Here is a 27,988-nt window from a genome sequence, read left to right as displayed (position 1 = left end):
ACCTGGAAGTGATGTCCTGGAACTAAGATGATTGGCCTCCAATGACTGCAACCATATTTCTTTGTGCTATGAACTGCCATTGGAGAGTTTACCTCCTGATTCCTATTGACTTTGATTGGTCAAATGCGGCCTTGATGTTGAGGTCAGTCGCCCTCACTTCACACCTATTTGTTTGAACCAAGACTGTAATGAGGTCTGGAGCAGAATTGTCCCAACGGAACCCAAACTGAGCACCTATGGGCAGGTTATTGGTGAGTGAGTGCTGCTCGATGAGCACCGTCCATCACTTTACTGATTGAGATGCAACAGATGGAGAGGTAATTGGCTGAACTAGATTTGTCTTTTTAGGGCCAGGGCATACCCTGGACAATTTTCTCCAATGTCGCCTAGATGCTAATGTTTTGGCACTTAGCTGTATTGGAAGAGCTTTAGTTAGGGGTGTTACTCGTTGTAGAGCACAACTCTTTAGTACTCCAGACTCTGTGTTGGCACCCACAAACCTCTGCTCTATGTAGTGCTATCAATATTTTCTTGGTGTCGCCTGGAATGAATCAAACCAGCTAAAGATTGGCCTGTCGAAGAGGCGGAGTTGAATTCACCCATAGCACTTCTGGCTGAAGATGTGTTGCTAATCCTTCATCTTTTCATTGACATAATGAAGAAGTTTATCTTTTTTCCCCCAGGAAGGTGACATCTGCATCTTGGGTAGTATGTTGTGATTATAATAGATCTCTGCAGCACTGCTTTTACATTGGGCGGCACGTTAGCGCAGTTGCTTCACAGCTCCAGGGTCCCAGGTTCGATTCCCGCCTTGGGTCACTGTCTGTGCGGAGTTTGCATCTTCTCCCCATGTCTGTGTGGGTTTCCTCCCACAGTCCAAAGATGTGCAGGTTAGGTGGATTTGCCATGCTAAATTGCTCTTGGGATTGATGGGGTTGCTGAGTTATGAGGATTGGGTGGAGGTGTGGGCTTAAGTAAGGTGCTCTTTCCAAGAGCCGGCGCAGACTCGATGGGCCGAAATGCCTCCTTCTGCATTGAAAATTCTATGATTGCACAGACTTCATGTAAAACAAATCAAATTAGAGCCGAGCACCATGGAATACAACGCAGATGTGAATTTTCTTGAGTCTGCTGAGTTGGTCACCTTGGCTGCGTTAGTGTGGGCAGATACTGAGCAAAAATTTACAAAGGCAGGTTGACCAATGCCAGCTAGTCTGTCGTGACTGTTCCATTCACTGAGTTTTGCAGGCCTGACGCACTTCACAAGAAGCTTTGTAATCTGAGTGAGGCAACAAATCAGATTTTAGTCCAAGGTCAATTCGGGGAAAAGAATAATTCCAGAAAATTCATCTCCAAAGTTTAAAGTTGATCAAAATTATTCCATCAATTAACAGTGGCAACAGGAAACATTACTTAACATTCAACACAAACCAGATATGTTCTAGGAAGAACAAAAAGCTAGCATCAGTAACAGTGACCTTGACACTACCAGATTGTCGCAAAAAGATATCTGCTTCACGAATGACCTTCAGGGAAGGAAATCTGCTGCGGCCTGTCTGGTCTGGCTTTTATTTGATTCCGGACCCCTGGCAGCATATGATAGTTAACTCTTACGCTGCTCTGTGAAATGGCCTAGCAAGTCACTTCAGTGTGTATCCAGAGCAGTTGAGGATAGGCAATAAACACTGGCAATATCCACACCTTGTGCGCGATTAAATGAAACTTTTGACTGGATGCAGCCTGATTCAGTATTCGAGCGTGCAGCACATGCGCAGTGCCCAATGTGAAGCACATGCGCAGTGCCCAATGCGAAGCACATGCGCAGTGCCCAATGCGAAGCACGTGCGCAGTGCCCAATGCGAAGCACGTGCGCAGTGCCCAATGCGAAGCACGTGCGCAGTGCCCAATGTGAAGCACGTGCGCAGTGCCCAATGCGAAGCACGTGCGCAGTGCCCAATGCGAAGCACGTGCGCAGTGCCCAATGCGAAGCACGTGCGCAGTGCCCAATGCGAAGCACGTGCGCAGTGCCCAATGCGAAGCACGTGCGCAGTGCCCAATGCGAACCGCGAGCGCAGTGCCCAATGTGAACCGCGTGCGCAGTGCCAATGCGAACCCAGTGCCCAATGCGAGCCGCGTGCCAAGGGCGAGCCGCGTGCGCCGTGCCCAATGCGAGCCGCGGGCCCAGGGCGAGCCGCGTGACCAGGGCGAGCCGCGTGCCCAGGGCGAGCCGCGGGCCCAGTGGGAACCGCGGGCGCAGTGCCCAGGGGGAACCGCGGGCGCAGTGCCCAGGGCGAAGTTACCAACGTGCCGCACCTGCACAGTATATTCCGAAATCAGAAAAATTCCAAAATCCGATACACACTCGACCCGAAGCATTTAGGATAAGGGATTTTCAACCTGTACTGAGTGAATGTGCTCCGTACTGCTGAATGGGCCAGCACGAATGTGTGTCTTATGCTGGCTAGAGGGATGGCACAGGAAACGAGTTTTGGCTCGGTTTCTTTCCCAGTGGCTGCACGCCACAGATTTGGCAATGCTAATAATTAAATTGGATATTCTAATTTTGGTGATAGAACTTTTACTATATGAAAGAAAGGGAAAAGTAATCACCATAATTAGTTTGTTCATGATGCTGAGCAGCTCATAGGACACCTAGAGTAGTAATGAATCAACAATATAATGCATAAGCCTTCAGCACATGAGTAAATATTACATTGGCATATTTCTCAGATTTACAAACTGATATGTATGGAGTGTCTGAAACTCCAGCTTGGGTTGTTAAACTTGCCAAAATATTATTGAAAGTGAAATCACCCAATATGACTTAATGATTTTGAAATGGGTCCACTTGCTTAAAAGGGAATTGTTCAGTTTTGTTATTTTGCTTCGAGCATGGGAATTTAATATAAAATTAATCTGAATTATTTATGTACGTTAAAACAATGAGTTGGTGTACCACCTATTTGTACTCCCTTGTACTACATGGCATTTTGTCCACGATGGAGTAAAAATGCCCGTAATCCCTTTGGAGTTTTGCTTTTCACTGGCATATCTGATTGTTGGACGTTAAGGGCATAGAGATTCACATTGCTGCTCGCGAGCAGTTAATCTTCCCTCTATTTAGATAGCATTTGGGCGGCACCGTGGTGCAGTGGTTAGCACTGCTGCCCCACAGCTTCAGGGACCCTGGTTCAATTCCGGCCTCTGGTGACTCTGTAGAGTTTGCACATTCTCCCCGCATGTGCATGGGTTTCCTCCGGGTGCTCCCACAGTCCAAATATGTGCAGGTTAGGTGAACTGGCTGTGATCAATTGCCCCTTAGTGTCCAAAAGGTTAGGTTAGGTGAGGTTTCTGGGTTAAGGGGCTAGGGTGGGGGCCTGACCCTAGGTACCATTTCAGAGGACCAGTGCACACTCGATGGGCCAAATGGCCACCACCTGCACTTTAGTGATTCTATGAAATCATTAATGACTGAACGTTAAACTAACTCTTCAATACCAATATTTTTAAAATGGTAGACATATTCAGGTCTGACAACTTCTGTTACCCCCTACTTTAATATCAAATAGAAGCAATTCTATTTGAACATATTTCTGGGATGCTGAAAGTTAGCCACAACAAATTTTCAACACTGGCTCAAGGAAAGCATGCTTATGTTGCTGCGAACAGCTTTAATTTGATTATTCTTATGACACATTTTGAATTAGTTGAACATGCAAACATAGTTCTTTAGACTTTGAACTTGTATTTGTGATTTTCTATGAATCTTTTTGCATGCACAATTACAACCATTTTAGTTAAAAGTGTAGAGCAATGAAGCAAAATAATAGTTACAAGCAATGGGGGTATTTGGTTTTGATTTCATAACCTTCAGCTCTCATTGTTTTACTGTACTTTCAGCTTGTATTGGACACTCGATACTGGACATGGGTCAACCATTTTGTAATATGGGGCTCTTTAGCCTTTTTTGTCGTCTTCTCTTTCTTTTGGGGTGGCATCAAATGGTAAGTAAATATAAATACTTGCAGTGCCGTTGAAGAAGGCTACGCCTTGTCAAAACATATGTTTTGACTCCTGCAATGAGATTGAATCGGAGTGCTTTTTTAAGATTGGCTTGGTCTGTGCATGCGTATCTAACAAAGGATATACTTGCCATAGAGGAAGTGTAACAGAGGTTCACTAGGCTGATGGTGGGACTTTCCTGTGGTATTGGTTTGATTGGGCCTGTATTCATTAGAGTTTGGAAGATCTGGTTGAAGGGTATAAAATAACGGGGCTGAACAAACTAGATGCAGGGGAGATGTTTTCCCTAGTTGGGAAATCTAGAACCAGAGGACACAGTCTGAGGATACAGGGTTAGACCATTTAGGGCTGAGATAAGGAAACATTTCTTCACTCACAGGCTAGTGAACCTGTGAAATTCACTACCACAGGAGACTGTGAAGGCCAAGTCAAAATGTATTCAAGGAAGTTATTTTTTAGATCTTAATGGCATCAAGGGGTTGGAGGAAAAAGGAGGAATATGCATTGAAGAGTGAGGATCAGCCATGATATTGAATGTGCAGCAAGCTCGAAAGGCTAAACGGCCTACTCTTCCTCGTGTCTGTTTCTAAGAAATATTACTTGACCCCAGACCCACAAGAATATTACTCGATTCAGATAGATAACGATTCTATTATTAAAATGGTGTGATGATCCCAAATTTACTAACCTAAATTAACCGTTCTACTGATTGCCTAATTATGAGAGAATGTAAATTTGATTAGAGAATGAAAGAGCCCAATGACGATCTTTTACTTTGGAGTTTTATTATACCGTTACTTGTCACAGCACAAGAATTTGTTGATTTCTGCTAGGCGTTTAAATCATATACCTAATTAAGTATGATGTGTGTGCCATAATTCTGAATTCCTGGCATATCAATGTTTTGCTAAATTTGCACAGATCAAATACATTTTAAAGGGGTTTTGTTTTTCAGGATTTCTGGGAAGAGCAACAATTCATGCATCCTAACATGAGTGCTGTTTATTTCTCAAAGTCTTGATGACATTGAATTTGACCATGGTACTTATGGTGCACCTTTAATTTTGGTGCCAATTTTGAAGATATGATTTAACTGGATGCTTTCATAATTCATAGTAATTCATCCAACTATCCTAAAGTTGGACCAGATTACTCCGGTTTAATGCTAATCACCAGTATTCTCTGGAAATTGTCTAGATTGTTATATCAGACGTACATGAACCTTGTAGAATAAAACTCTGCAAACTTTGCTCACTTCCTTGCTTGAGAAATATGGAACCTAATTTTAATTTCTTTCTGATAGGCCTTTCCTGACGCAACAAAGAATGTACTTTGTATTTGCGCAGATGCTGACTTCTGTTTCAGCCTGGCTTACTATAATTTTATTAATAACTGTCAGCCTGGTGCCTGATGTTGTGGTAAAACTCTTGAACAAGCCATTAGAGAAAGGCAGGCTGCAGGTAGGTGTTGGACCATCAAAATATGACTCCTTGTTTAAAAGTATATGTTTACATGTGATCAATGATGACTATTTAAAAACTTGTAGTGAGAAACTTACCGAAGGAATATTGAAAGTATTAACATATTGTTACTCCTGTAACCTGAAGTAATTGCTTGCCTTCCATTCAGTAATTGTTCATTTTAAAACGTTGTACTTCCTAAAATGTATTTATTAGGAAGCATAAACAGTTTGATGATGAATATTTGTACTTCACTCTTTCGCTGCAAGTATCTCTTGGTGAAAATTCTTCTGGCAATATTAGTGAACAACAGGTGGTCTTTTCCTCTGATATACTGTTTTTGTTGGGCAGTTGAGATCACAATTTGTGTTTATAATGTATGAACATTAACTTTGTTTCTGTGAAACAATTGTGAAACATTAATCATTCCCTCTTGGGTCAAGACACCGTTAAATTCTGTTACATTAGTCTCTGGTTATGTCGGCTTTCACCTAAGGATCTGTTTTTATAAAAATCTCTGGAAAAGACAGGTTTTATTTTCAGGTAATTACGATACAGTGATTCTTCCAAACCCACTCGCTTCTGTTCCTAGAAGGAAAATATGTTCCTTCTTGGAACAGTGATCTGTGGTAATCTACCTTCTAATTGAGATTCAACAGAACAAATAAATTTTCTCCCATCTGTCAAACATTGCAGCGCAGCCATTCCTGACAAACTGAAGAGAGTAATGCATTTTCTTGCGCATTAAAATCTAATTTGAATGTGCGGGCAAGTCCATTTTATGGCCTGGTGTGTTAACTTGAAAGCACAAAGAAGGTAGTCTTGAAATAAAGAACTTCTTTATATAGATCACTACAAAGTTTAACATTAGCAGTAATAACTATGAAAACAGGAGCAGTAGTAAAACAGCTTGCTTGTAGAGCACTCACTTCCAGGCGGAAAAAGATTGCCCAAAGCTCGCACATACTTGGAACCCTCAATGGATGCCTGTAAAACAATTGCACAGTAGGCTTACGAGAACTCTATGTCCTCAAAATGGCGCTCTGGGAAAGCAAAAGCTACTTCAACTGAACTAGTCTAATGAAGTACGAAATGATTTGCTGCCGCCTCCATTCAAAGTAAACTGGAATATTTTTTTAAAACACAGTCTGGCTCTGCACATCCTGTTTCTGTTGAACATATTTATATATTTTCAGGTGAGAATGGGTAGAAATAAGTAAAAACATAAACTAGATTCCGATTAGCTATTCAACTATTGAGGTCTTGCAAACATTTGCTTAATTTTATTTGATATAAGTGTTCTCGAGGGAGGATGAAAAAAAGGAAGAAAAATATTTTGAATCGTCTTACTTTGCATGTTTTGAGAAGTTCAAAAGTACTAAATCCAGACTTTTAAATGAGACAATAACTTAATACATACTGCTTTTGGGACCCCCAGCAAATAGTCAAATGTTTTATTGCAGAGCAAGTTGTTTTCATTCTGTTGTCTGTAATTTTTATAGCATAACCACTTGGTCTGTCTATCTAGAGTATTGGTGTCTTAAAAGTGGGTTAATGTCTACTGTAGTACATATACAGCGGGTTTGAATTTCACCCCCAAGTCCTATTTCCATTAATTTTAATAACTGGATCTTAAAGAAGCAAAACAATATTTGTCCGTCTTTCAGATGGTCGTATAGGTCTCAAAGGGAAGAGTATCATGAAAATGTACAACACGGAAGGCAGGTGTTCAGCCTGTTGTGCCCGTGCCGGCTGGCAAGTAGCCATCCAGCTGTATCCCATTTTCCAGCTCCTGGTCCATAACCTTGTAGGTTGTAGCACTACAAGTGCCTTTCCAAGTGCTTTTTAAACGTTTTGAGGGTTTCTGCCTCTACTATCTTTTTTAGGCAGAGAGTTCCAGATCTCCCAACTTCTAGGCAAAAACATTTTCCTCAAAAGCCCCTATCAGCTATGCCTCATGGATAGGGACATTCTGTAAAATACTAGTCCATGTATTTTACTGAGGGAACCAGAGCATATGGATTTCCTCATCTTGCCAGAAGAATTAATAGTGTGCCTCAACCAACAATGTAAATACATCCATCTTTGCATATTTCTGAAGAGTGTCCCCTTACAAATCTGTTAAAAATGTGGAATTATGACAGAATAAATCTGTTGAAAATGTAGAATCACTGTTAACAAATTAAGGTGGGGGGGGGGGGGGGGGGGGGAGAAGAAGGGCCACTTGAGGACTTGAAACCAATGGATCCTTAGCTTTGGGTTGAGTGCCAGGATTGGCGGCAAAATCTAGGAAGTGAGCCAAGCTCAAGACTATTGGGATGTGGCCAACTTTCCGAGGGTGCACTCATAAAATATCTGTTCCCTAGCGAAAGGTTCACTCAGTTTAGGAAAGGCTGAGAGTGAGCAAATCAAGTTTTAAATAAATGTGTGCTGTATTGCATTAAAGAGTCGAGGAACTTTCACTTGTATCTAATTTTCAGTGCAGCGATTTCAATAACTAAACAGTGGCTCCCAATGATTTAAAAACAAAAGGTACCTCAGTAGTTCTGGCAGCATCTATGGAGAGAGAAACAGTTAAACATTGTGACTCGAATATGACTTTCCGAAGAGGAGTCCTATTCGACTCACCATTGACTCTGTTTCTCTCTCCACAGATGCTGCCAGATCTGCTCATGGTTCCAGGACTGCTATTATTTCAGATTTCTAGCATTTTACTTTAATGTTGGTTTCTAATGACTGTTGGACTTGCTAGAAAACTGATGTTTTGGCGAATTAAAAATAATAATCCAAAGGATACATGGAATTTTTACTGGTTATGTCAAGAGTTACCACTCCTCCCCAATAGAAATATTTTCAAACATGGTCGTATAAATGCTAAATATAAGGTGAAAGTGAATGTTTTGTTATTTGGTGTTTTCAGTTGTCTGCGGAAATGGCGTATAAACGGACTGTTCGCATTTTTAAATGTTGTGATTTTCCCCAATAACTGGTTTGCGAGACCCTCGAGCCATAATTTATCTTCTCGTTTTCCTTCCCTCTTTAACATCTTTAAACTTGTACTTTTGCTTGAAACGCTTTCTGTTAACCTCCTGTCCCCTGTCTGTTCTTTCCCCACCCCTTCCTCCTATGAACTAGGCAAGACAGCACTTGCCTTCTTCCAGGCAGTCTACAGTCTTTATGCTCTCCCAAACTTCCAGCAACCAGAGTTTCTCTTGGAGTGACTGAGGTGATATCTCGTTATTATGAGTAATTTTTCTATTTTCTATCTCGCATGTACAGTCTGTTCATGCCTCCATTTTTTTTTCTAGTGGATTCTGATGTGTATGAGTGCTCATTTACATGCACATCTCTGAAATCTAAAAGCATGCATTTCACACGCAGAGGAGCTTGTCTGGACCTATAGATATTTGCTGGTGAATTAATAAATTTGGGTTTTGAGAGCCTGTTATATGTGGGACGGATCCTGGCATTTGTGGTGGTAAATATGTTCCGTGTAGCATGGCTTTAGTTGAAACTGACTCTATAAGCTGCCGATAGCGGACTATCGGAAATAGATGCAACAGTGTAAACATGGAATCTGCTCACGGACCTGAACCACATTATAAGTAAAAGAAGCTTTGTGCTGCTTGTAAAAGCAGATCAATCACCAACTACAGAGCAGCTGATGCAATGTTAAAGTTTATCCGTTGCGTGTGGGAGATGGGTAGATGGTTTGGTTCCCTTTTTATAAGGATCCCTAGCTTGGCTTTCCAAGACGAAGAGACAAGTGAGAACAATATCCAATCAATGTGCTAAAATTGGATCGGTGATATTCCCATCAGGTAACATGCCTTAAACTTTGAACTGACCAAAAATAATGCTAAACAATAAATTGCGTATGGCCAGGCCGTTTAGTTAAAACTGGGTCTACTGTTTATTTACTTGGTGCTCCTAGCCCTTTTGGGAGGGTAATATGGAATTTGTATAGTTTTGATGTTCCGTTCATCATTTCCGTTCCTACAATAATATTTTAATGCATGTTCACTGTCAATTACATGTGCTTTGATATTGTATGTGCTTGGCTAATTGCTTTGCTGTACTCGCCTCACACTAGCAGTATATTCAGTGTTTGGGGGAGTCTTTGATGGAGGGCAATACAAGCATTGATTTTGATTTTAAGCCCCATTTATTTAAGCTGAAGAAATATACCCTGAATACAGCAATGGCTGGATGACTGATGAGACTGTCCACATATCTAAATTAACTCCTTTTTATTATTTTTAAAGCACATATTACTCTGTTGGTTCCATTAGATTGCATTCATAGTTATTAGATGTACTTCAACTATATTCAAGTTAGTATAACACAGAAAGCTGTGCCTCTGTTCACCGGTGCCATAATGCAAAGAAGGTGCCTGACATTGCAGGAAATTGCAAGAAAGCTGTAAGACTAGGGACCAAAGCTAGTGGAAGGTGCTAGCTGGAATCCAGGTATGAGAGCTTCCACTCATGCACCCAGGTTTCAGCGCTTGCCATCATTGATAAGCAGCTACTGCTGGTCAAGGTTCACATCTCCGAACAGAAACTCAATTCAGCATGATGCAGTGTGGCTGTGCTGTGGTCAGGAGGATGTTGGCATACTTCTTGCTAGTACCTGCAGTCCTCTGAGCACTTCACAGCAGTGTTATAGGAAAAACATAAGACGCCAAGCCACATAAGACAAAAGTAGGGGAGATAGGTTTTCGGGAATGTCTTAAAGAAAGGAAGTGAGAGAGTCAAAGGGAGCTCCTGAGCTTGGGGCCTAAGCAGTTGAAGGCATGGGTCACCAATGGTGGAATAATTAAAATTTGGAATGCTAAAGACCAGAATTAAATGAGCGCAGAGATCTTGAAGGGTTGTGGCGCTGCAGAAGGTTACAAGGATAGGGAGGGGTGAAGCCATAGAGGGATTTGAAAATAAGGATGAGAATTTTAAAATCGAAGCGTTGCTCGACTGGGAGCCTGTGTAGGTCAGCAAAGGTGGGTATGAGAGGACGGGGCTTAGTGTGAGTAAGGACACTGATCACAAGAGTTTTGAGTGACTTTGCGTTTACAGAGGGTAGATGTGGGAGACCAGCCAAGCATGTGTGATTCTAAAGGTAACAAAGACACAAATGAGGATTTCAGCAGCAGGTGAGCTAAGGTAGGACAAAGCCCAGCGATGTCGTGGAGGTGGAAATCAACAGTTTTACTGAGTTACTGATGTGTGATCGGCAGCTCCTCTTGATTAGATGTGATGGTTTTGAACAGATTGTTTTAATCTCAGACTGTTGCCAGGAAAGAGGTGCAGCTGTAGTGTATTCTTTAGAGAAAGACCTGTAATCTGGAAGATCTGCAATATTTTCAGGCACTGTTCATTATTGAGGTTAATGTCGCTTATGATCCGAGTAAAGACGAGCTAAATAGAGACCGGATTCTTGCCACTCCACATAACTTTAAATACAAGAGTTATGTTTCCCTAGAAAATCACTAAAAAAGCAGCTTCCCAGACCTCTACAGGAATCGTGAGTGAACTACACGAGCTCTGATGCCTTATTGGCAAGTTTCATTTGTGTGAGACACCCAGCTGAGTGTACTCGAAGTGTAAAGAAAAACAGTGTTTGCAATTGCCAGACATTTATTTTGTCACTGCATTGCAAAGACGATCAAGCCCCTGCACTGAATCCTGAGCTACTTCGAAATTTTGTATAACCAGTATTTAACAAAAGTGGAAGAAAATATAATCGGAATAGTGTGCACATTTTCCATACTTGGATTAATAATGTTTAATTCAAATCTTCCCTCTATTTCACTGGTTGCTATAATAAGTACAAACTATATACTTGAGGAAATAAATGAATGACCAAATTCTAGTATGCAAAAATCACATTGAAATTCCACAAAATGTAAATTGGAGGTTGTCTAATCTTCATACAAGCTGGTAGTTGGAGAAATTCAATATAGGATCACAATTAATTGATTTTTGTTTTAAAAATCGGAAAGCAGAATGGCAACACCTGGTTACTGCATCTAAGACCAAATACACACCTACAGGTTCATGTTCTACCTACATCACCGCCATCAGCCAATAGGTGGATTTAACAGGCGATCCTTGGAATCCAGCTTGCAATTCATGAAGGCCTCGCCTTCTCAACCTTGCCCCTCGCCTGAGGTATGGTGATCCCCAGGTTAAACCACCACCAGTCAGGGGCAGCACAGTGGCGCAGTGGGTTAGCCCTGTTGCCTCACGGCGCCGAGGTCCCAGGTTCGATCCCGGCTCTGGGTCACTGTCCGTGTGGAGTTTGCGTGGGTTTCGCCCCCACAACCCAATGATGTGTAGACGAGGTGAATTGGCCATGCTAAATTACCCCTAAATTGGCTACTCTAAATTTATTTTAAAAACACCACCAAGGGGAAAACAGCCTATGATCATCTGTGACCATGGCAACTTTCCTTTAGATAACATTTTGCAGTTGAGGGTTTCTCCTTCTGGTGGACTGTCACCGTCCATATTATAGTCTCCATTTGACTATTGCCTGTATTATTCTTTAGGTATATGCATGCTGGTGACTGGTACAAGGCTCCACTTAATGAAGCCTTATGCACATTTGGATAAACATTTCTGTCATTTCTTAGGCACATAGAAGTGGAGTCTGAATCAACTCGCAGCTGACCTAACTAACCTATACCCTGCCATAACTTCCAGTACATATTAAGGGCGATAAATCTATTCGGGTAGTCCCTGTCTTGAGTTGCTTCTAGTTAGCAATTCATAATTTCTAGTTTCAAAATACAGGGATGAATTGCCTAGCACAGAAGAAATTGTATATTTTGCTATTTTCATGCTAAAGAAAATTGATCGTTTATAGTAGGCAATGGGAAGAGCGTAATGCAAGTTATATTCCAAATATATCTACCCAAGTCTCTGTTTCCATATCAACTCAAATGTTTGTGAATAGAATTTGTTCGTATTTTCATTGCAAATTTAAAATTGCGAAATGTTCTTGCTGAAAAGAGATTTAATTTCACAGACAGCTATTGCCTCACACAGTCTGTGTTGTCTAAGTGTTCTAAGTTTCTCCCCTCATTATTACAGAAATATTTGGTCTATAACAAGGCTGCTGATTCAGTCTCGACCCCCAGATCCCCTGTCGAACCACTTCTTGCAAGATCATTCTCAGTTGAATCATGATTACCACTGACAGGTACTGGTATTTTGGTGGTCCTCTCCCGGTGTGATCTACTGTTTAATTTGGATTAGTTTGATTTTTCTATTTGTGGGCTATGGTGATATGATTTGGCAGGTTAATGGTAAATGATTGTATGACATTGAAAACAATTTAGTTTCTTCTTTTGGGATGTGAGCAGGCTGGCTAGGCCAGCAATTGTTGCTCATCCTTTATGGAGTGGCTCACTCACTACTGCCATTCCAGAGGGAAGTTAAAAGTCAACCTCATTTCTTTGGACCTGGAATCACACAGGCCAGGGTAGGTAAGGATGGCCGCTTTCAGTTCCTAAAAGACATTGTGAGCCAGGTGGGTTTTTACGACAATGGTTTTGTGGTCACCATTACTGAAACTAACTTTCAATTCCACATTTATTCATTAATTTCACCAGCTGCTATGGTGGAATCTGAACCCATGTCCTCAGAGCGTTAGCCTGGGCATCTGGAGTACTAGTCTAATGACATTACCACCAGTACAGCACTGTCTCTCCTTAGTGCACTGTATCACATCATTCTTTTGATGCAGACAAATCAGTGACCACTTGCCTTCAGTTTTACACAAGTTTTTTTTATTTACTGTCAGTGTGTGGGGTACTCCCTTTTTGTTTGTTGTGCATTATACGTGAATGTAGCTTCGGCTGTGTCTGTTGCATGCAAAACTTGTTTGGTAAATGCTAGATCTGTTCTAAGAGATATGCACAATAATCCAGCACGCAAGGCTAAAGTCATGTTTGCATGGGATCTGTTTTTCTTGACTGATGTGTCCTAATATATGGAACAGTTTTGAAACAGGTATATTAAAGTAACATTTAAAATGTTGAGAATATATGCTGCACGTATCTTAAATGTGTGAAATTAACAGGTGCTTGCAATCTCGATGGTTTACAGTTGCCTTTGATTTCCAGTCATTGGGGAAGAAGAATATTTCAGAAGTCCTCATGCACACTCAGCAATGTGTCACACTGTCATACTGCATTTTGTCCTGTACTAAAGATGCTCAACTTGCCTGAGCCCTAACCATTTCACCTCCATAATGTGCACCCTTGTGATTAATGAGCATGCTCCCATATCTGGTAGAAACTGGCTTCATCCAATGGTGAGAAGTCCCATCTTGAAGAAGCATCTGCAGGATCGAGGCACCAATTATTAACTTCTCCCTTGCCCTTTCCTAGATACTTCACTACATCCATAATTTAAATGTATATTGTACTGTTAGCCAGCTGGGAATACCTTCTTTCCTTCATGTGCACTGTTTAATAACAGTACTTTTTTGATGATCATACATAGTTGGAGGCAGAAATCCAATAGTCACTCTTTTGGCTGAGGTAAAGGTTCCAAGTTCAAGGCCCACTCCAGGACATAAATGCACAACCTGCACAATGACCAGATGATATATTTGTGCACATGTATTCCAGTTCAGTATTGAACCCCTGGAGGTACCAACCTTTAGATGGAAGATTTTCATGAATTCGGGTGGATGTTGAAGGCCTATTCTGCCTTCTATTGTTCTTCTATTGTTCCAGCCATCATTTCTATTCATAGAGTATTTTCAGATAATTTTAAGATGTGTATAGGTTAGCACAATTGCCTCACAGCTCCAGGGTCCCAGGTTCTTTTCCCGGCGTGGGTCACTGTGTTGAGTCTGCACGTTCTCCCTGTACCTGCGTGGGTTTCCTCCGGGCGCTCCAGTTTTCCCCCACAAGTCCCGAAGATGTGCTTGTTGGGTGAATTGGACATTCTGAATTCTCCCTCAGTTTACTTGAACAGGCACATTGTGTGACAACTAGGGGCTTTTCACAGTAACTTCATTGCAGCATTAATGTAAGCGTACTTGTGACGCTCATAAAGATTACTTATTTATAATCCAAATGTAAGTTTGAATATTCTAGTTCATTTTTTATTAATTTCCACAATAATGACTTAAATGAACTTCACTTTAATATTGAACTGATGCCTGAACTATCATTCAAAACTCCTTTTTTCCACCTTGTTAACCATCTGCCCAATTGAGCTTTCACCCAGTGAAGGAAACTTAACCTGTAGGAAGTTGAGGATATTTCAGTTTGTGTTCACTTGTATACATGGTGATATGTTTTGTTGTACACTCAGCCATTTAAAACGCATTATTGGCCACAAGAAGAGGTATTCTTGTATCTGCATTGAGCATTTTGTGTGAATAATATGCCCTACATTTTTAAAGTGACCAAATCATTTTGTAAGCTGTTCGGAACAAAATGTTTATATACCAATGATCTACACAAATACCTTGTGCAAATTCCTTTCTGCCTATATTCTACGGATGCATGGGTTTCCTTTGCATGCAGCCAATGGCCAGAGCGATGGAAGAGGCCCTGTCTGGTCTCGGAGGGATTGCAGTAAAATTGAGATCTTTAGTGGGAGAATTGCTGAATTTCTGTCAAAGACCAATCTTGTTTCTTGAGTTTATTTTATTCGATCACGTGCTTTTTCTGCATTCAGACGAGAAGGACAAGAACATTGGTGCTATCACAGTTACAGCATTAAATAGTCATTGGATGCTAGACCTCGAGAGTTAGTTGTGTGTAAAGTTTTTTTTTCATCTGTCTGTATAAGCCCAGAAGTAACTGAATATAGTCGTGAGGCAGAGTGTTTCTTAAATGGTGTGAGATTAGGAAATGTTGATGGCAAAGAGACTGGCCGTCCTTATTCATTAATCACTAAAAGCCAGCATGCACATTCGGAGCAATTAGAAAGGCAAAGGGGTGTTGAGTACAGGAGTAAAGATGTCTTGCTGCGGTTATACTGAGCCTTGGTGATATTGCATCTGGAGCATTGTGTACAGTTTTGGTCTCCTTATTCAAGGAAGGATGTATTTGTCATTGAGGGGGGTTTATCAGACTGATCCTTGGGATGGTGGGGTTGTCTTATGAGGAGAGATTGAGGAAGCAACCTGTGTTCTCTAGATTTTCAAAGAATGAGAGGTGATTTCATTGAAACCTACAAAATTCTTACACGGTGCTTCCGGGTGTTCCGGAAAGGATGTTTCCCCTAACTGGCGACTCTAAAACCAGGGAACACCATCTCAGAATAAGGGAATTCCTTCAGTGTGGTGAATGTTTGGAATTCTCTACCCAGAAGATTGTGGAAGCTCATTCTTTCGGCACTTTTCAGCTTGAAATCGGTAGATGTCTGAATACTACTGACATCAAAGGATATGCCTTTAGTGGGTGAAATTGTGTAAGAGGTAGATTAGCTATCGTGTTTGAATGATAGCGCAGGCTTCGCAGGCTGAATGGCCCACTCTTATTTCCTATGTGGGCCTCTCGTAAGCAAATGACGTTAGTGGAGTGTTGGGTGGCAAGACACCCAATGAGGTTTCTCCTATGTAAGGACACCCAAATCCCTCTGAATCCTAACTTCATGTAGCATCTCCTTTTTCAACAACTTTGTTTCCTCCCCCAGTAAATAATTTAGCACTTGCCACGTTCTACTTCATCTATCACGCTCTTGTCCAATAATTTAACTGATCAGTACTCCTTGCAACCTCTTTGTATCCTCTCACCTAGCTTTGCATCATTAGCCAACATGGATATATTAAAATCAATCCTATCTTCTCAGTCAGATTGTGAAAAGAATTGGGTCAGAACTTCCTGGCTCCCCAGTGTCTGATTTGGGGGTACCCCAAAGATACACTCCATTACTCTGGAAGTGTTGGAAGGAAATAAAGCACTTCTACGTTCAGATTAACTATTTACCAACCACCCAGACCAAGCCACACATGGTATGCTGCCCCCGGTGACCCCGCGACCTGACGACTGGGTCCGGCCCAAACAACTACTCTCTCCAAGTGGGAACCTGCCAGCCTGAGCACATTGGTCCCTGGATCTGTTACATTACCTTGCTAAGCTTGGACCCTGGAACAAATATGGACCTGAAGCGTTGATTTAATAGGCAACAGTGACCTACCTGCCTGAGAAGCAGCACAACGCACACAGTGTGCTGCACAGTCCAAAAGGCATGCTGTCTTTTGAATGAGGCACTGTAAAAGATCCCCTGGTCATTATTTCATGGTCGTACAGGGGAGTTATCCCTCGCCAATATTTATCCTTCAACCATCCTCTCCAAGCAGATTAGCCGGTTATTATCATATTATGGGGCCTTACTGTGTGCAAATTGGTTGCTCCATTTTCTACTTCCCCTACAGTGTTATAAAACATAGAACTGTACAGCACAGTACAGGCCCTTCAGCCCACGATGTTGTGCCGACCATTTGTCCTAATCTAAGATCAACCTAACCTACACCCCTTCAATTTACTGCTGTCCAAGAGTCACTTAAATGTCCCTAATGACTCTGACTCCACCACCTCTGCTAGCAGTGCATTCCACACACCCACCACTCTGTGTAAAGAACCTACCTCTGACATGTCCCCTATACCTTCTTCCAATCACCTTAAAATTGTGTCCCCTCTTGACAGCCATTTCCACCCTGGGGAAAAGTCTCTGGCTATCCATTCTATCCATGCCTCTCATCACCTTGTACACCTCTATCAAGTCACCTCTTTGCCTTCTTCGCTCCAGTGAGAAGCCCTAGTTCCCTCAACCTTTCTTCATAAGACAAGCCCTCCAGTCCAGGCAGCATCCTGGTAAATCTCTGCACCCTCTCCAAAGCATCCACGTCCTTCCTATAATGAGGCGACCAGAACTGGACACAATATTCCAAGTGTGCTCCAACTAGGGTTTTATAAAGCTGCAGCAAAATCTCGTAGCTCTTAAACTCAATCCCCCCGTTAATGAAAGTCACACACCATACGCCTTCTTAACAACCCTATCAACCTGGCTGGCAACGTTGAGGGATCTATTTACGTGGCACAGTGATTTGCACTGCTGCCTCACAATGCAAGGGACCCAGGTTCAATTCCGGTTTTGGGTGACTTGTGTGGAGTTTGCGTTTTCCATGTGTTTGTGTGGGTTTCCTCCGGGTGCTCTGATTTCCTCCTACAGTCCAAACTTGTGCTGGTTAGGTGGATTGACCATACTAAAATTGTCCCATAGTGTCCAAAGATGTGCTGATTAGATGGGGTTACAGGGAGAGGGCAGGGTAGTGGGCCTAGGTAGGGTACTCTGAAGAGTCTGTGCAGACTCGATGGGCCAAATGGCCTCCTGCAGCTGACCCATCCAACGACGCCCACATCCCATGAACCAATTTTTAAAAAACTTTACTCCTCTACCTTTAATTTTCGAGCTCCTATTACACTTTAATGATGCATTCTTGTACGAATGCCTGCCAGGACCCCTGTTTAATACTAAACTGGCGACTAGAAGGGGATTTGGGGAGGGATGGTGGCATGATGTTGGTGGATTCCCATCCGTCTCCTGTATGCTTCTGCGCAATGATGCATAATCCTGTTCCCACTTCAGTGCACTCTGGTCACATGGTCACTTGGGTGCGGAGAACATGGGTGTTGTAGAAAAAGAGATAACCTGTTGAACCGTTTTTTGCCCTTGGAGCAAATTCACAAGAATACCAAACCTAAAGGAAACAAAATCAATACTGCATTAGAAGAGCGATCTGTTTGGTTGGCAAGTAGGATATGATGTTGCCATGGAGAATGCATCAAGGTTTGAGGGCAGCTCTGGTCAAGGTGTTGCCATGGAGAGTAGCTGTCTCCCAAGTTTTTGTTTAGTTGAAAAAGGCACGATGCATGACTATATCGCTTCTGGCATGCATGAGTGAGCCACACTTTGAGCCCGACTGATCTTAACTTGATTGTCGGGGTAATTCTTAGCACAATTAAGGGCAAAATTCTCCGTTTGGGAGACTGTGTTAACACCGGGACTGAATTCCATGCGTTAGTGTTCCCCTTCGGAGCGCTGGTGAGCTTGACCAACTGGAGCAGTTAATAAACACTCCACTCGGACCCCCAACACCCCAATTTGCAGATGTGGGGCTGGACTGAATGTTGGCTGCGGTGGTGGATAGGCGGAACACCCTCTTCCCCAGGGTGGGCAGGAGGCTCCAACCTGCTATCCTTGCCAGGGCCTGGGCGGAGGTAGCAGAGGCTGAGAGTGCCGCGAGCCTCACCAGGTGGACTGGCACACATTTCCGCAAGAAGATGATTGACCAGCTCACGGCAGCTCGGGTAAGTCACCAACTCTGTTCCCCTGGCATCACTCCTGTTCCTCATAATCACGTCCCCACGCCCTGAGAGGCCAATCAAAACCCATCTTCCTGCATCTCCGTCATCCCACCCTGCACCAAACTCCAACACCTGTATTGTGCTTTGTGGCCTTGCACGCACACATGCCACCAGCTACAGACCTCCTGTGAAACTCGTCGCCGTGGTTTCACCATGTCCTTTATGTCTGCTAGGATGAGGTGGCCCATAACGGAAGGGAGCGGGAGAAGACCGCAGGAGGTGCCCCGGTCCCCGACCCCTCAGCCCTGCCGAGCAGAGGGCGATGGAGTTAGCCGGGGAAATGCAGGAGAGAGCCATCTTCCAGGCAGAGGTCGGCATGTGACAACCAAGTGAGCACGTGACTCCTCCCTGTCCCTCCTTCACAAGATCTCACCATGCAGGATCCCCATCAGACCAGGCCGGCCCACTTGGGATCTCTCTCACAGCACGTGCCAAAGGGCCAGTCCAGCAACAACACCGACTTCTGAGCACTGCACCCTTTGCCAATGCAGATACAATCACCTCAGTGAGGCAGTTTAGTGAAGAGGCTCCTGGGTCACCTTTTGGTGCGAAAGTGGGCGGTCAGAGGGCTGCCCGATCCCAGGAACCAGCTGTCGTCCGGACAGGTTATTGCACTTCTGTAAAGAATGATCCCATCACTGGTGCCGATGCAGAGTCACAATCTACAGGAGGGGGTGTCAGCAACTTTCCAGTGCCTAAAGGTTCAGCTGGAGGAGTCCAACCCTCGGGTGTAGGAGATGGTACCGTCCGCAGTGAAAGCCTCGTGTCAAAAAGTCACAGCCACGGGTCTCGATGCCCAAGGCTTTGGGCACTCTGTGCTGCCGATGGCTGAGGCTCAGGACAAGAGTGTCCAGTCCCAGGCAGCCATGTACCAGGCCCACATGGATATTGCTGTGGCGCTCCAGAGCTTGGTCCAGTCACAAAGGGTCATTCCTGTGCACAGAGAGCATTAACTGGGCCCGTGTCTGGGAGACGTGGGCCCATGGCTGGGGGACGTGGACCCGTGGCTGGGGGGCGCAGGAACGTGGTTGGAATTAAACCCCGGCCTCTGGAGCTGGGAGGCAGCAATCCCTGTGTCTCCAGCCTCCATGCATCTGCATCTCTGTGCATCTGCTGCGGCCAGATAGATGGCGTACATTTCTTTTTTTAGATGTATTTCATTACAAACGTATCAAAACAAGTTACAGCGAACAAATACTCCGGGGAACATGCTTCCCAACAATCAACTGTGCAGTCTGTAAAGATCTCTCTCTCTCTCTCTCTCTCTCTCTCTTTCCCCCCCCCCCCCCCCCCCCCAGCGGCGAACAGCCCCTCAAACACGGTCACAAACATCCCCCATTTTTCCTCAAACCCCCCCTAAGAGCCCCTTAACTCATACTTTATCTTCTCTAATCGCAGGAAGTCATGCAGGTCACCCGACCAAGCCCCAACCGTTGGTTGATGCCAACCGCTACTCCAGCAAAGTTTTTCGCCGTGCAATCAGAGAGGCGAAGGCCAAGACATTGGCCTTCCTCCTCTCCATGAGCTCCAAGCTTCTCTGAGATCCCAAATATCGCCACCAAAGGATCTGAGTCCATCTCCCCCTCCATTATCCTGGCTAAGACCGCAAACTCACCCACCCAGAATCTTTCAATTTTTCGCAACCCCAAAATATGTGCACTTGATTCACTTGCCCCCACCCATCTGCTACCCCCTGAAAGAACCCACTCATTCTCGCCCGAGTCATATTGCACCCTGTGCACCACCTTAAACTGTATCAGGCTCATCCTTGCACATGAGGAGGTCCTGTTTACCCTACGCAGTGCCTCACTCCATGCTCCCCAATTGATCTCCCTTCCCAACTCCACTTCCCATTTCTCCTTGATCTTCACCACCCGCTCGCCTCCCTGCTCCCCCAGCCACTTCTATATATATATCCCCATTTCTTCCCTCCCCTTCCACATCCGGGAGCAGCAGTCGTTCCAAACAGGGTGTATCTCGACAACATAGGGAACACCCCTCCAGACCTTTCAGGTAAAGTCCCTAACCTGCAGATACCTGAACTCACTCCCCCCTCGGCAGCTCCACTCTCTCTAATTCCTCCAGACTGGCGAACCCTTCCTCCAAATATAGATCCCTCACCTTGACCAGCCCCACTTCCCTCCACCTCCTGTATACACTATCCATCCCATGTGGGGCTCTGATACCACATCCCCAGTCCGTATCTTCAATATTTCCCTTGCTGCAGCCTGCCTCTGCAGCTGGTGCGCCAGCATGCGGCTCGCCTTATCTCCATACTCGTATTGCACCCCCCTTGCCCTCCGCAGTTGTCCTATCGCCCTCCCTCTTGTCAGCCTGCCAAACTGCCTCTGCAACGTTATCCTCCTCGCCAATCCCTCCACGGTGAGCACTCTCAAATATTCCCTGTCCACCTCCACTATCTCGCTCATGAGACGGTCATGTTCCTCCCTCCTTTCCCTATTCGCATAGGCCTTAAACAAAATAATCTCTCCCCGCCCCCCCCCCCCCCCCCCCCCCCCCCCCCCCTCAACCTCCACCCCCCTGGTCCACTGCCTTCAGTGCTTCTCAAAAATTGGCTGCCGACACCTCCCCATTCTGATTCAACTCCACATACTCGTTAATCGCCGGCCGCACCTGATCACAGAAACCTCCATCCACCAACAACCCCGAGTCAAACCTCCACCCCATCCTCTGCTCCCATTCTAAACCAATTCTCCAGCCAGCGGGTCGCATGGTTTGAGATAATTATCCCCGCATACTCTGTCCCCTCCACCCCAACCAAAATCTCCCAACTCACTACAAAGTAGTCAATCCTCGAATACAACTTATAGACATGTGAAAAGAAGGAATACTCCCTTCCCCCTAGCGTTCTGAAAGCACCATGGATCCACCATACCCATCCTCTCAAACACCCCCTGCTCCCTCGCCATTTGTACCCTACCCATCGATCTGGGGTTCAACCTATCCACCCTTGGCTCCAGGACACAGTTAAAATCTCATCCCATGATCAACTGGTACGTAGCCAAATCCGGGATCACTGCCAGCAACCCCCTCCTAAAACCTACATCATCCCAATTTGGGGCATACACATTCACCAACGCCATCGGTGCCCCTTCCAGTACCCCACTCACAATCTCGTATCTCCCACCCAGATCCCTCCCCTCCTTTGTACTCACAAATCCATTAATTTGCTCTTAAAATCGGCACTCCCCTCTATTTCGAATCAAACCATGAATGAAAAACGTGCCCGACCCACCCCTTCCTTAACCTAACCTGGTCCTTCACACGGAGGAGCATTTCCTGCAGAAAGACCACCCCCACTTTCAAGCTCCTGAGGTGCATGAGCACCCGCGCCTTTTAACTGGCCTATTCAGTCCCTGGATGTTCCACGTTACCAGCCTCCAATTGCCAATATGCCTCCAATCTCCTCTACCATCTGTCATCTTTCCCACTTAACTCCCGTCCCTTTAATTCCACTCTGTACCTCGCCCATCTCAGATGTTCCTTTTCTCCACCCATGATCATGTCATCTCTCACCCCCTGCCACCTAACCCTAACACCCATCCCCACATAAACCTTCCACCCCTCTCAATCCTAACAGTAACCAGCAAACCCCCCCCCCCCGCTAAAAAAGATGAACTTTCCCCAATCCCTACTTCCACTTCAAACATGCTCCCAACCATTACAAAGTGCCAGAAATTTCCAAGCACTGTCCGCTCAGTTTTCCCTGTTTATGCTCCTTAATGAAGTCTTCGGCTGCTTCTGGGGTCTCGAAATAATACTCCCAGCCTCCGAACGTCACCCATAATTTCGCCGGGGAGAACAACCCCAAAGCTGATCTGCCGCCAGTCCAGCACCACCTTGGCCTTGTTGAAGCTTGCCTGTCGCTTTGCCAATTTGGCTCCCATGTCCTGATAAATTCAGACTCTATTCCCCTTCCAGCCGCAGGTACGCTTCTCGCTGGCCCTCCGTAAAATCTTCTCTTTCTCTTCAAATTTGTGGAGCCTCGCGATCACCGCCCGCGGTGGCTCCCCAGCTTTAGGCTGCCTCAGGGACCTATGCGCTCAGTCCACTTCAGGCACTTTGTCTAGCACCCCTTCTGCCACCAACCCTGCCCGCCAGCACCCTAGAGACATACCTCGTGACACTCGCACCTTCCACTCCTCCAGGCAGGCCCACTATTCGCAGGCTCTGCCTTCTCGAGACATTCTCCTGCTCCTCCACCTTTACTTTCAATGTTTTACAGGGGTCCCCTAGGAGCCCCACCTACGTCTCCAGAGTTGTCATCACGATCGCTTGGTCCCAGATCACTCCTTCACTCTCCCAAATTTGTGCCCCCTGCACCTCTAAACATTTCTCCATCCGTTCCAAAGAACACTTCAAGGGTGGCACCGCTTCTTCAATGGCCTTTTTGCAGTTGTGTTCCCTCTGCTGCCGGAATTCAGCTTTAATAAAGGCAATCAAGTCAATTTGAAGCCTTTCAGCAGCTTGCATCAGCCCTTCCCTCACCTACATGCTTAAAGAGGCTTTTGTAGCACAAGTCTGCTTTAATTTTCCAGCCAAATCTCACTGTTTTCTGCTGGGTCTGATAACCAGGAGACATGCCATTCCTGGAGGAAAAGTACTCCTCCAACATTCACCTACGTCTTTTCATCAAAATTCCACCCCGTATTGGGTAAAAAGAACTCCTTTCTGTGACCTTGGGCAGGAGCTGCCATGGATGTGACCACTTACTCCATGGTCCATACCGGAAGTCAATGGCGTGCATTTCTGGCTGCCCTCTTGAGATTCATCCCCTGAAAGGGGGGAAAAGAGAAGATATGTTAACAAGATGAGTATTCTCTTGCCCATCCAGATCCAACAGTGAACATGGTGACCCTGAGTTGCATGTCAACTGCACCGTCCACAAGTCTCGTTCCACCCCCAGCCCTCCGCTGTTTCCTCCCCCCACCCCACCAGTGATATGTTGATTTCCACACTGCGCCCCTGTCCCCAGAGGTGAGTGGCACCGGTGAGCCTTTATCCTCGCCACCTGTCAACAGGGGTACTGGTGGCTGCCACAACCTATGTTAGCTCTGCAACCCCTGTCCTGTCTCACCGGTGGGGTCTGGGCGGCCCCTGTCCTGTCTCGCCGGTGGGATCTGGGCGGCCCCTGTCAAGTATTGCCAGTGGGGTCTGGGCTGCCCCTGTCCTGTCTCCCCAGTGGGGTCTGGGCGGCCCCTGTCCTGTCTCCCCAGTGGGGTCTGGGCGGCCCCTGACCTATCTCCTCTGGGGTCTGGACGGCCCCTGTCCTGTCTCGCCAGTGGGGTCTGGGCGGCCCCTGTCCTGTTTTGCCAGTGGGGTCTGGGCGGCCCCTGTCCTGTCTTGCCAGTGGGGTCTGGGCGGCCCCTGTCCTGTCTCGCCAGTGGGGTCTGGGCTGCCCCTGTCCTGTCTCGCCAGTGGGGTCTGGGCTGCCCCTGTCCTGTCTCGCCAGTGGGGTCTGGGCGGCCCCTGTCCTGTCTTGCCAGTGTGTCTACTGGGTGGGATGTGGTCGCACCAGTAAGGTGACGTCTGGTTGTGCGGTGGAGAGGCTCACAGCCACCAATTGCCTCCATGCTTCAAGGCTTTTGTGTGAACTGGTCCTGCAGATGGGGGTGGGTGGGGGGTGGGGGGGGGGGTGGGGTGCATCTGCTGAGAGTTTAACTACAGTGTGATGTGGGACCTAGGTGCTACACCGATTGTGACAGCCTGACCTGGGACAGGACGGATGGGAGCAGGGGTACAGTGGGCAGGCCAAGCTTGGAGATAACTGTTGATCCTGAGGGGTGGGCTGGAAAATAGTGTCAACTGGTAAGGCCTCAGCCCTGGGAGGGGCAGTGTGCCAGGGAGGGTGCCAAAAGCCATGGTGCTTGTGTCCTTTGGGGTGAGCTCTACTATTCCCTTGCTTCTCCAGCAGTGGAGATGTGCTTCTGATCAGTGCACTGAGTGCCAGCACCGGGTAGGCCACTGTGCTTGGCCATGCCCATCCTGTTGATGGGTCAGCTAGGGTCTGAGGGTTTCCAGGTGTCGTGGGTGGATTCTGAAATATCGAAAGGCACTGGACGCTTGAAGGATGCAGTGAGAAGTCAGTAGCGTGGCAGACAGGGACGTGTAGCTTCTACAAATGGATGTGTTTAAAATAAATGAAAAAAAATGGCGGACTGAGCCAGGTCACTCCGATCCCGATAGGGACATCCCGGATCCGCGGAGCTGTCAGCAAATTGCTCCCTGCTACTCCCCCTGCACTGGCAGCCTACCAGCCCCCCCCCCCCCCCCCCCCAACACCACCACCAGCAAGCCTTTAAACTTTGCTTACCTTCTCTCTCTCGCCCTCAGCGGCCATGGTACCCAGTCCCCATTTGTAAACACCTGTAATAAACTGTGATTGCGTGACTTCCACCTGGGTGGAGGGGGGATGGCTGGGGTGGGGGGGGGGGGGGGGGGGCAGAATCGGGAAGGCCCGGAGCATACTGGGTCAAACATGCTACTGCCGATGCTGGGTGCAAACCTCTATCGCCACCAGAGGGGGACCGGAGTCCTGTTCGACGCCGGGCGCAGACCTCTATTTTGGCTGGACGTCCAATCGCGGTTTGGGTTTCCTGTGACATTATGAAGAGCCTTTACCCCTGCAGTAGTTGCATGGGGTGGTGTTCTGCACGAGCAGGAAGCTGTCAAAATGTTGGCATTCAAAGCTAATGGAATAGAGTATAAAAATAGAGTAGTGCTGTTGCAACTGGGTAGGGCATTGGTGAGATGGACATTGTGCACAGTTTTGGTCCCCTAATTGAGCAAGGACAAATGCATGCGAGGCGATCAGAGAAGGTTCACTAGATTGAGCAGTTTAGCCCTAAACCCACTGGATTTTGGAAGAATGAGAGATCTAGTGGAGGTATTTAAGATGCTAAAGGGATTGGCAGGGTAGATGTAGAGCAGATGTTTTCCCTGTTGGACATTCTATAATGAGAGGCCATAATTTTAGGCTAAGGGGTGGTAGATTTAAATCCAAAATGAATTACTTTACTCAAAGGGTCGTGAATCTGGAATTAGCAGACGCCAGAAGACTAAACAAATTTGAGGAGAGAAGTTTTAATTAGTGGGATGAATGGTTATGTGGAACAAGCAGGAAGGTAGAGATGAGACCAACCATGTTCGTATTGAATGGCACAACAGCCTTGCCCACTCCTAGTTTTTGTGTTCTTATGCTCAAAAAGACATATCGCCTATCACACAAATAAGTAGTGTGGTATTTGAATTTTGGTGTCAGTGTGAAACCTGGGATTTGGACTGTACTTTCTAACCAGTAATATCAAACAGGATGCTCTTTCATCTGTTCGCAACATGCAAAGGACTGACCAACCCATGCTTGCAAAACTCACAAACTGTTCCCTTTAGATTTGGCATTCTTGCGAATCTGTCCTGGTGCATGCAAGGTGAAAAGTTGGGACAGCATGTCTTTTTTTTTTAGCAATATTCAAGTTTGATAATTCTGCTTTTTATTGCCCTCCACAAAAATTTAGCTCTTGAGAAATGCAAAAATTGCAAAGAGGTTCAATAATTTTAAATAAGCAGATTTTTATTCTGATCAGGAGTAGGGTGGATGTCATCAATATAATTGTTATAAGAGTATTAAATGTGCTTGGAAATGGGAATAGCCTGCTAAGGAATAAGTGTTGATTTTAAAAAAAATTTGAAAGAAAGTTTCCAAGTAGCTTGATTTCCTTTTTTTGGTTTAGAAATGTCACTTTTGCTCTAAAAATTGACTTGGCATGAGCAAAGATTAAAGGTTAAACCATGCATCCATTTATTTTTCACTTTTAATTTTGCACGTAGATAGCTCAAAGTAATGTGTATGTTATATATAATGCTGTGTGTGTATATATATATATATATATATATATATATATATACACACACGAGCTTTTGACTCGTATTAAATTTGTGTAACTATTTTCATTTGTGTTGATCCTTTACAGGGTGTCAAATTTGCAGAGCCTGAATTGTTGACATTGAAATATATTAAAGGTGGTCCTTTCAGCCCAAGCCCAAAATCTGAAGTAAATTGACAACCTGTGAAGAAATGATTGTGGTCGGACTGGTAAATATACATTGCACCACCCTGTTATATCCTGGGCCTGTGGTATTAAGAGCCTTGAACTTCTGCTTGGACCTAACCCGAAATGGAATTTCTGAATATGAATTTTACTTTGGTGAACAGTGTTTCTGTAGTAAATCAGAAACTGCAGTCATCTGCGTTCTGAGAATGCACTTCTTTTAATGTAATAGGTAGACTGAGTTTGCCTCGTCCAGCAGCTTCGTAATGTAGTTATGAAACAAAATTTCAACAACTAAAAAAAGGTCAATGTGTAAAATTATTTGGCATTGTTCACTCATCAATGTGTTAAAGTTTGAATTGTTATTGTACCACTCTATATTTTGAACTCCACTTCAGCAATCAGGGATTGTAGAATTGTTTGTCAATGTTTCAATGATGTGTCAGATGCAAGTAACTGAATGCTCTTCAGTTGCTCCTCAGTACTTGTTGAGTAGACTAAACGGTTTCATAGATCTGGTTTTGAGTGATGTACAAAGCAAACTGTCCCTGTTGGTTTTTACATTTTTAACTCTATTCTAGTGCAATTTGGAATGTTCCATGGTCTAAAGGTGGTAGTCTATGTAATAACCCGAGTTTTCTGAATGTTAAGCCAGTGATCAACTGATGCTAGTAAATGAAAACATAAGTTTCTTGTTCTTGCCTCCAGATGAACTTTTAACAAGTTACTTTAAACCTTATAATGCAAGCCGGTAAATTAGCATTTACCACCGGAGTTATAAACAATGGTAAATTTCTAAAGCATGAATATAAACCAGCATTGTTCCTTTTTTTTATCTTGCAAGGAAATAAATCATGTTTATAATTCAAAACTATATAGGAATGTACAAGACGTTAGTATAGTTAATAAACTGCAAAGTCCAGATCTTGCTATGATTGACTTGTCTGTAATAAACATGTATGCTGATATTTTGTATATGTACATAGAAAAATGAAGCTTCTGTATGAGCTTAAAGGGGAATAAACAAATATCATCTTGAA

The 27,988-nt window shown here is 44.9% G+C and overlaps 1 protein-coding gene across 7 annotated transcripts in view; it reads left to right on the top strand.

Moving 5' to 3' along the window:
- atp11c (ATPase phospholipid transporting 11C) overlaps positions 1-27,988 on the top strand; it is a 131,133-nt gene extending 103,145 nt beyond the window's left edge. For 4 of the 7 annotated variants that reach the window (XM_038775987.1, XM_038775992.1, XM_038775991.1 and 1 more), the window contains 4 exons: positions 3,901-4,004; positions 5,327-5,483; positions 12,575-12,683; positions 26,871-27,988. In XM_038775987.1, the coding sequence (XP_038631915.1) occupies positions 3,901-4,004; positions 5,327-5,483; positions 12,575-12,670 (357 nt within the window). In that variant the 3' untranslated portion in view covers positions 12,671-12,683; positions 26,871-27,988. Of the gene's footprint in view, positions 1-3,900; positions 4,005-5,326; positions 5,484-8,618; positions 8,710-12,574; positions 12,684-26,870 lie in introns of all 7 variants that reach the window. The other 3 variants (XR_005457827.1, XM_038775990.1, XM_038775989.1) reach the window with 3 other exon arrangements.

The sequence above is a fragment of the Scyliorhinus canicula genome, chromosome 17, assembly GCF_902713615.1.
Source record: "Scyliorhinus canicula chromosome 17, sScyCan1.1, whole genome shotgun sequence".
Lineage (NCBI taxonomy): Eukaryota > Metazoa > Chordata > Chondrichthyes > Carcharhiniformes > Scyliorhinidae > Scyliorhinus > Scyliorhinus canicula.
Note: the sequence above shows the minus strand (reverse complement) of the source record. Positions and strands in the feature narration are given on the sequence as shown.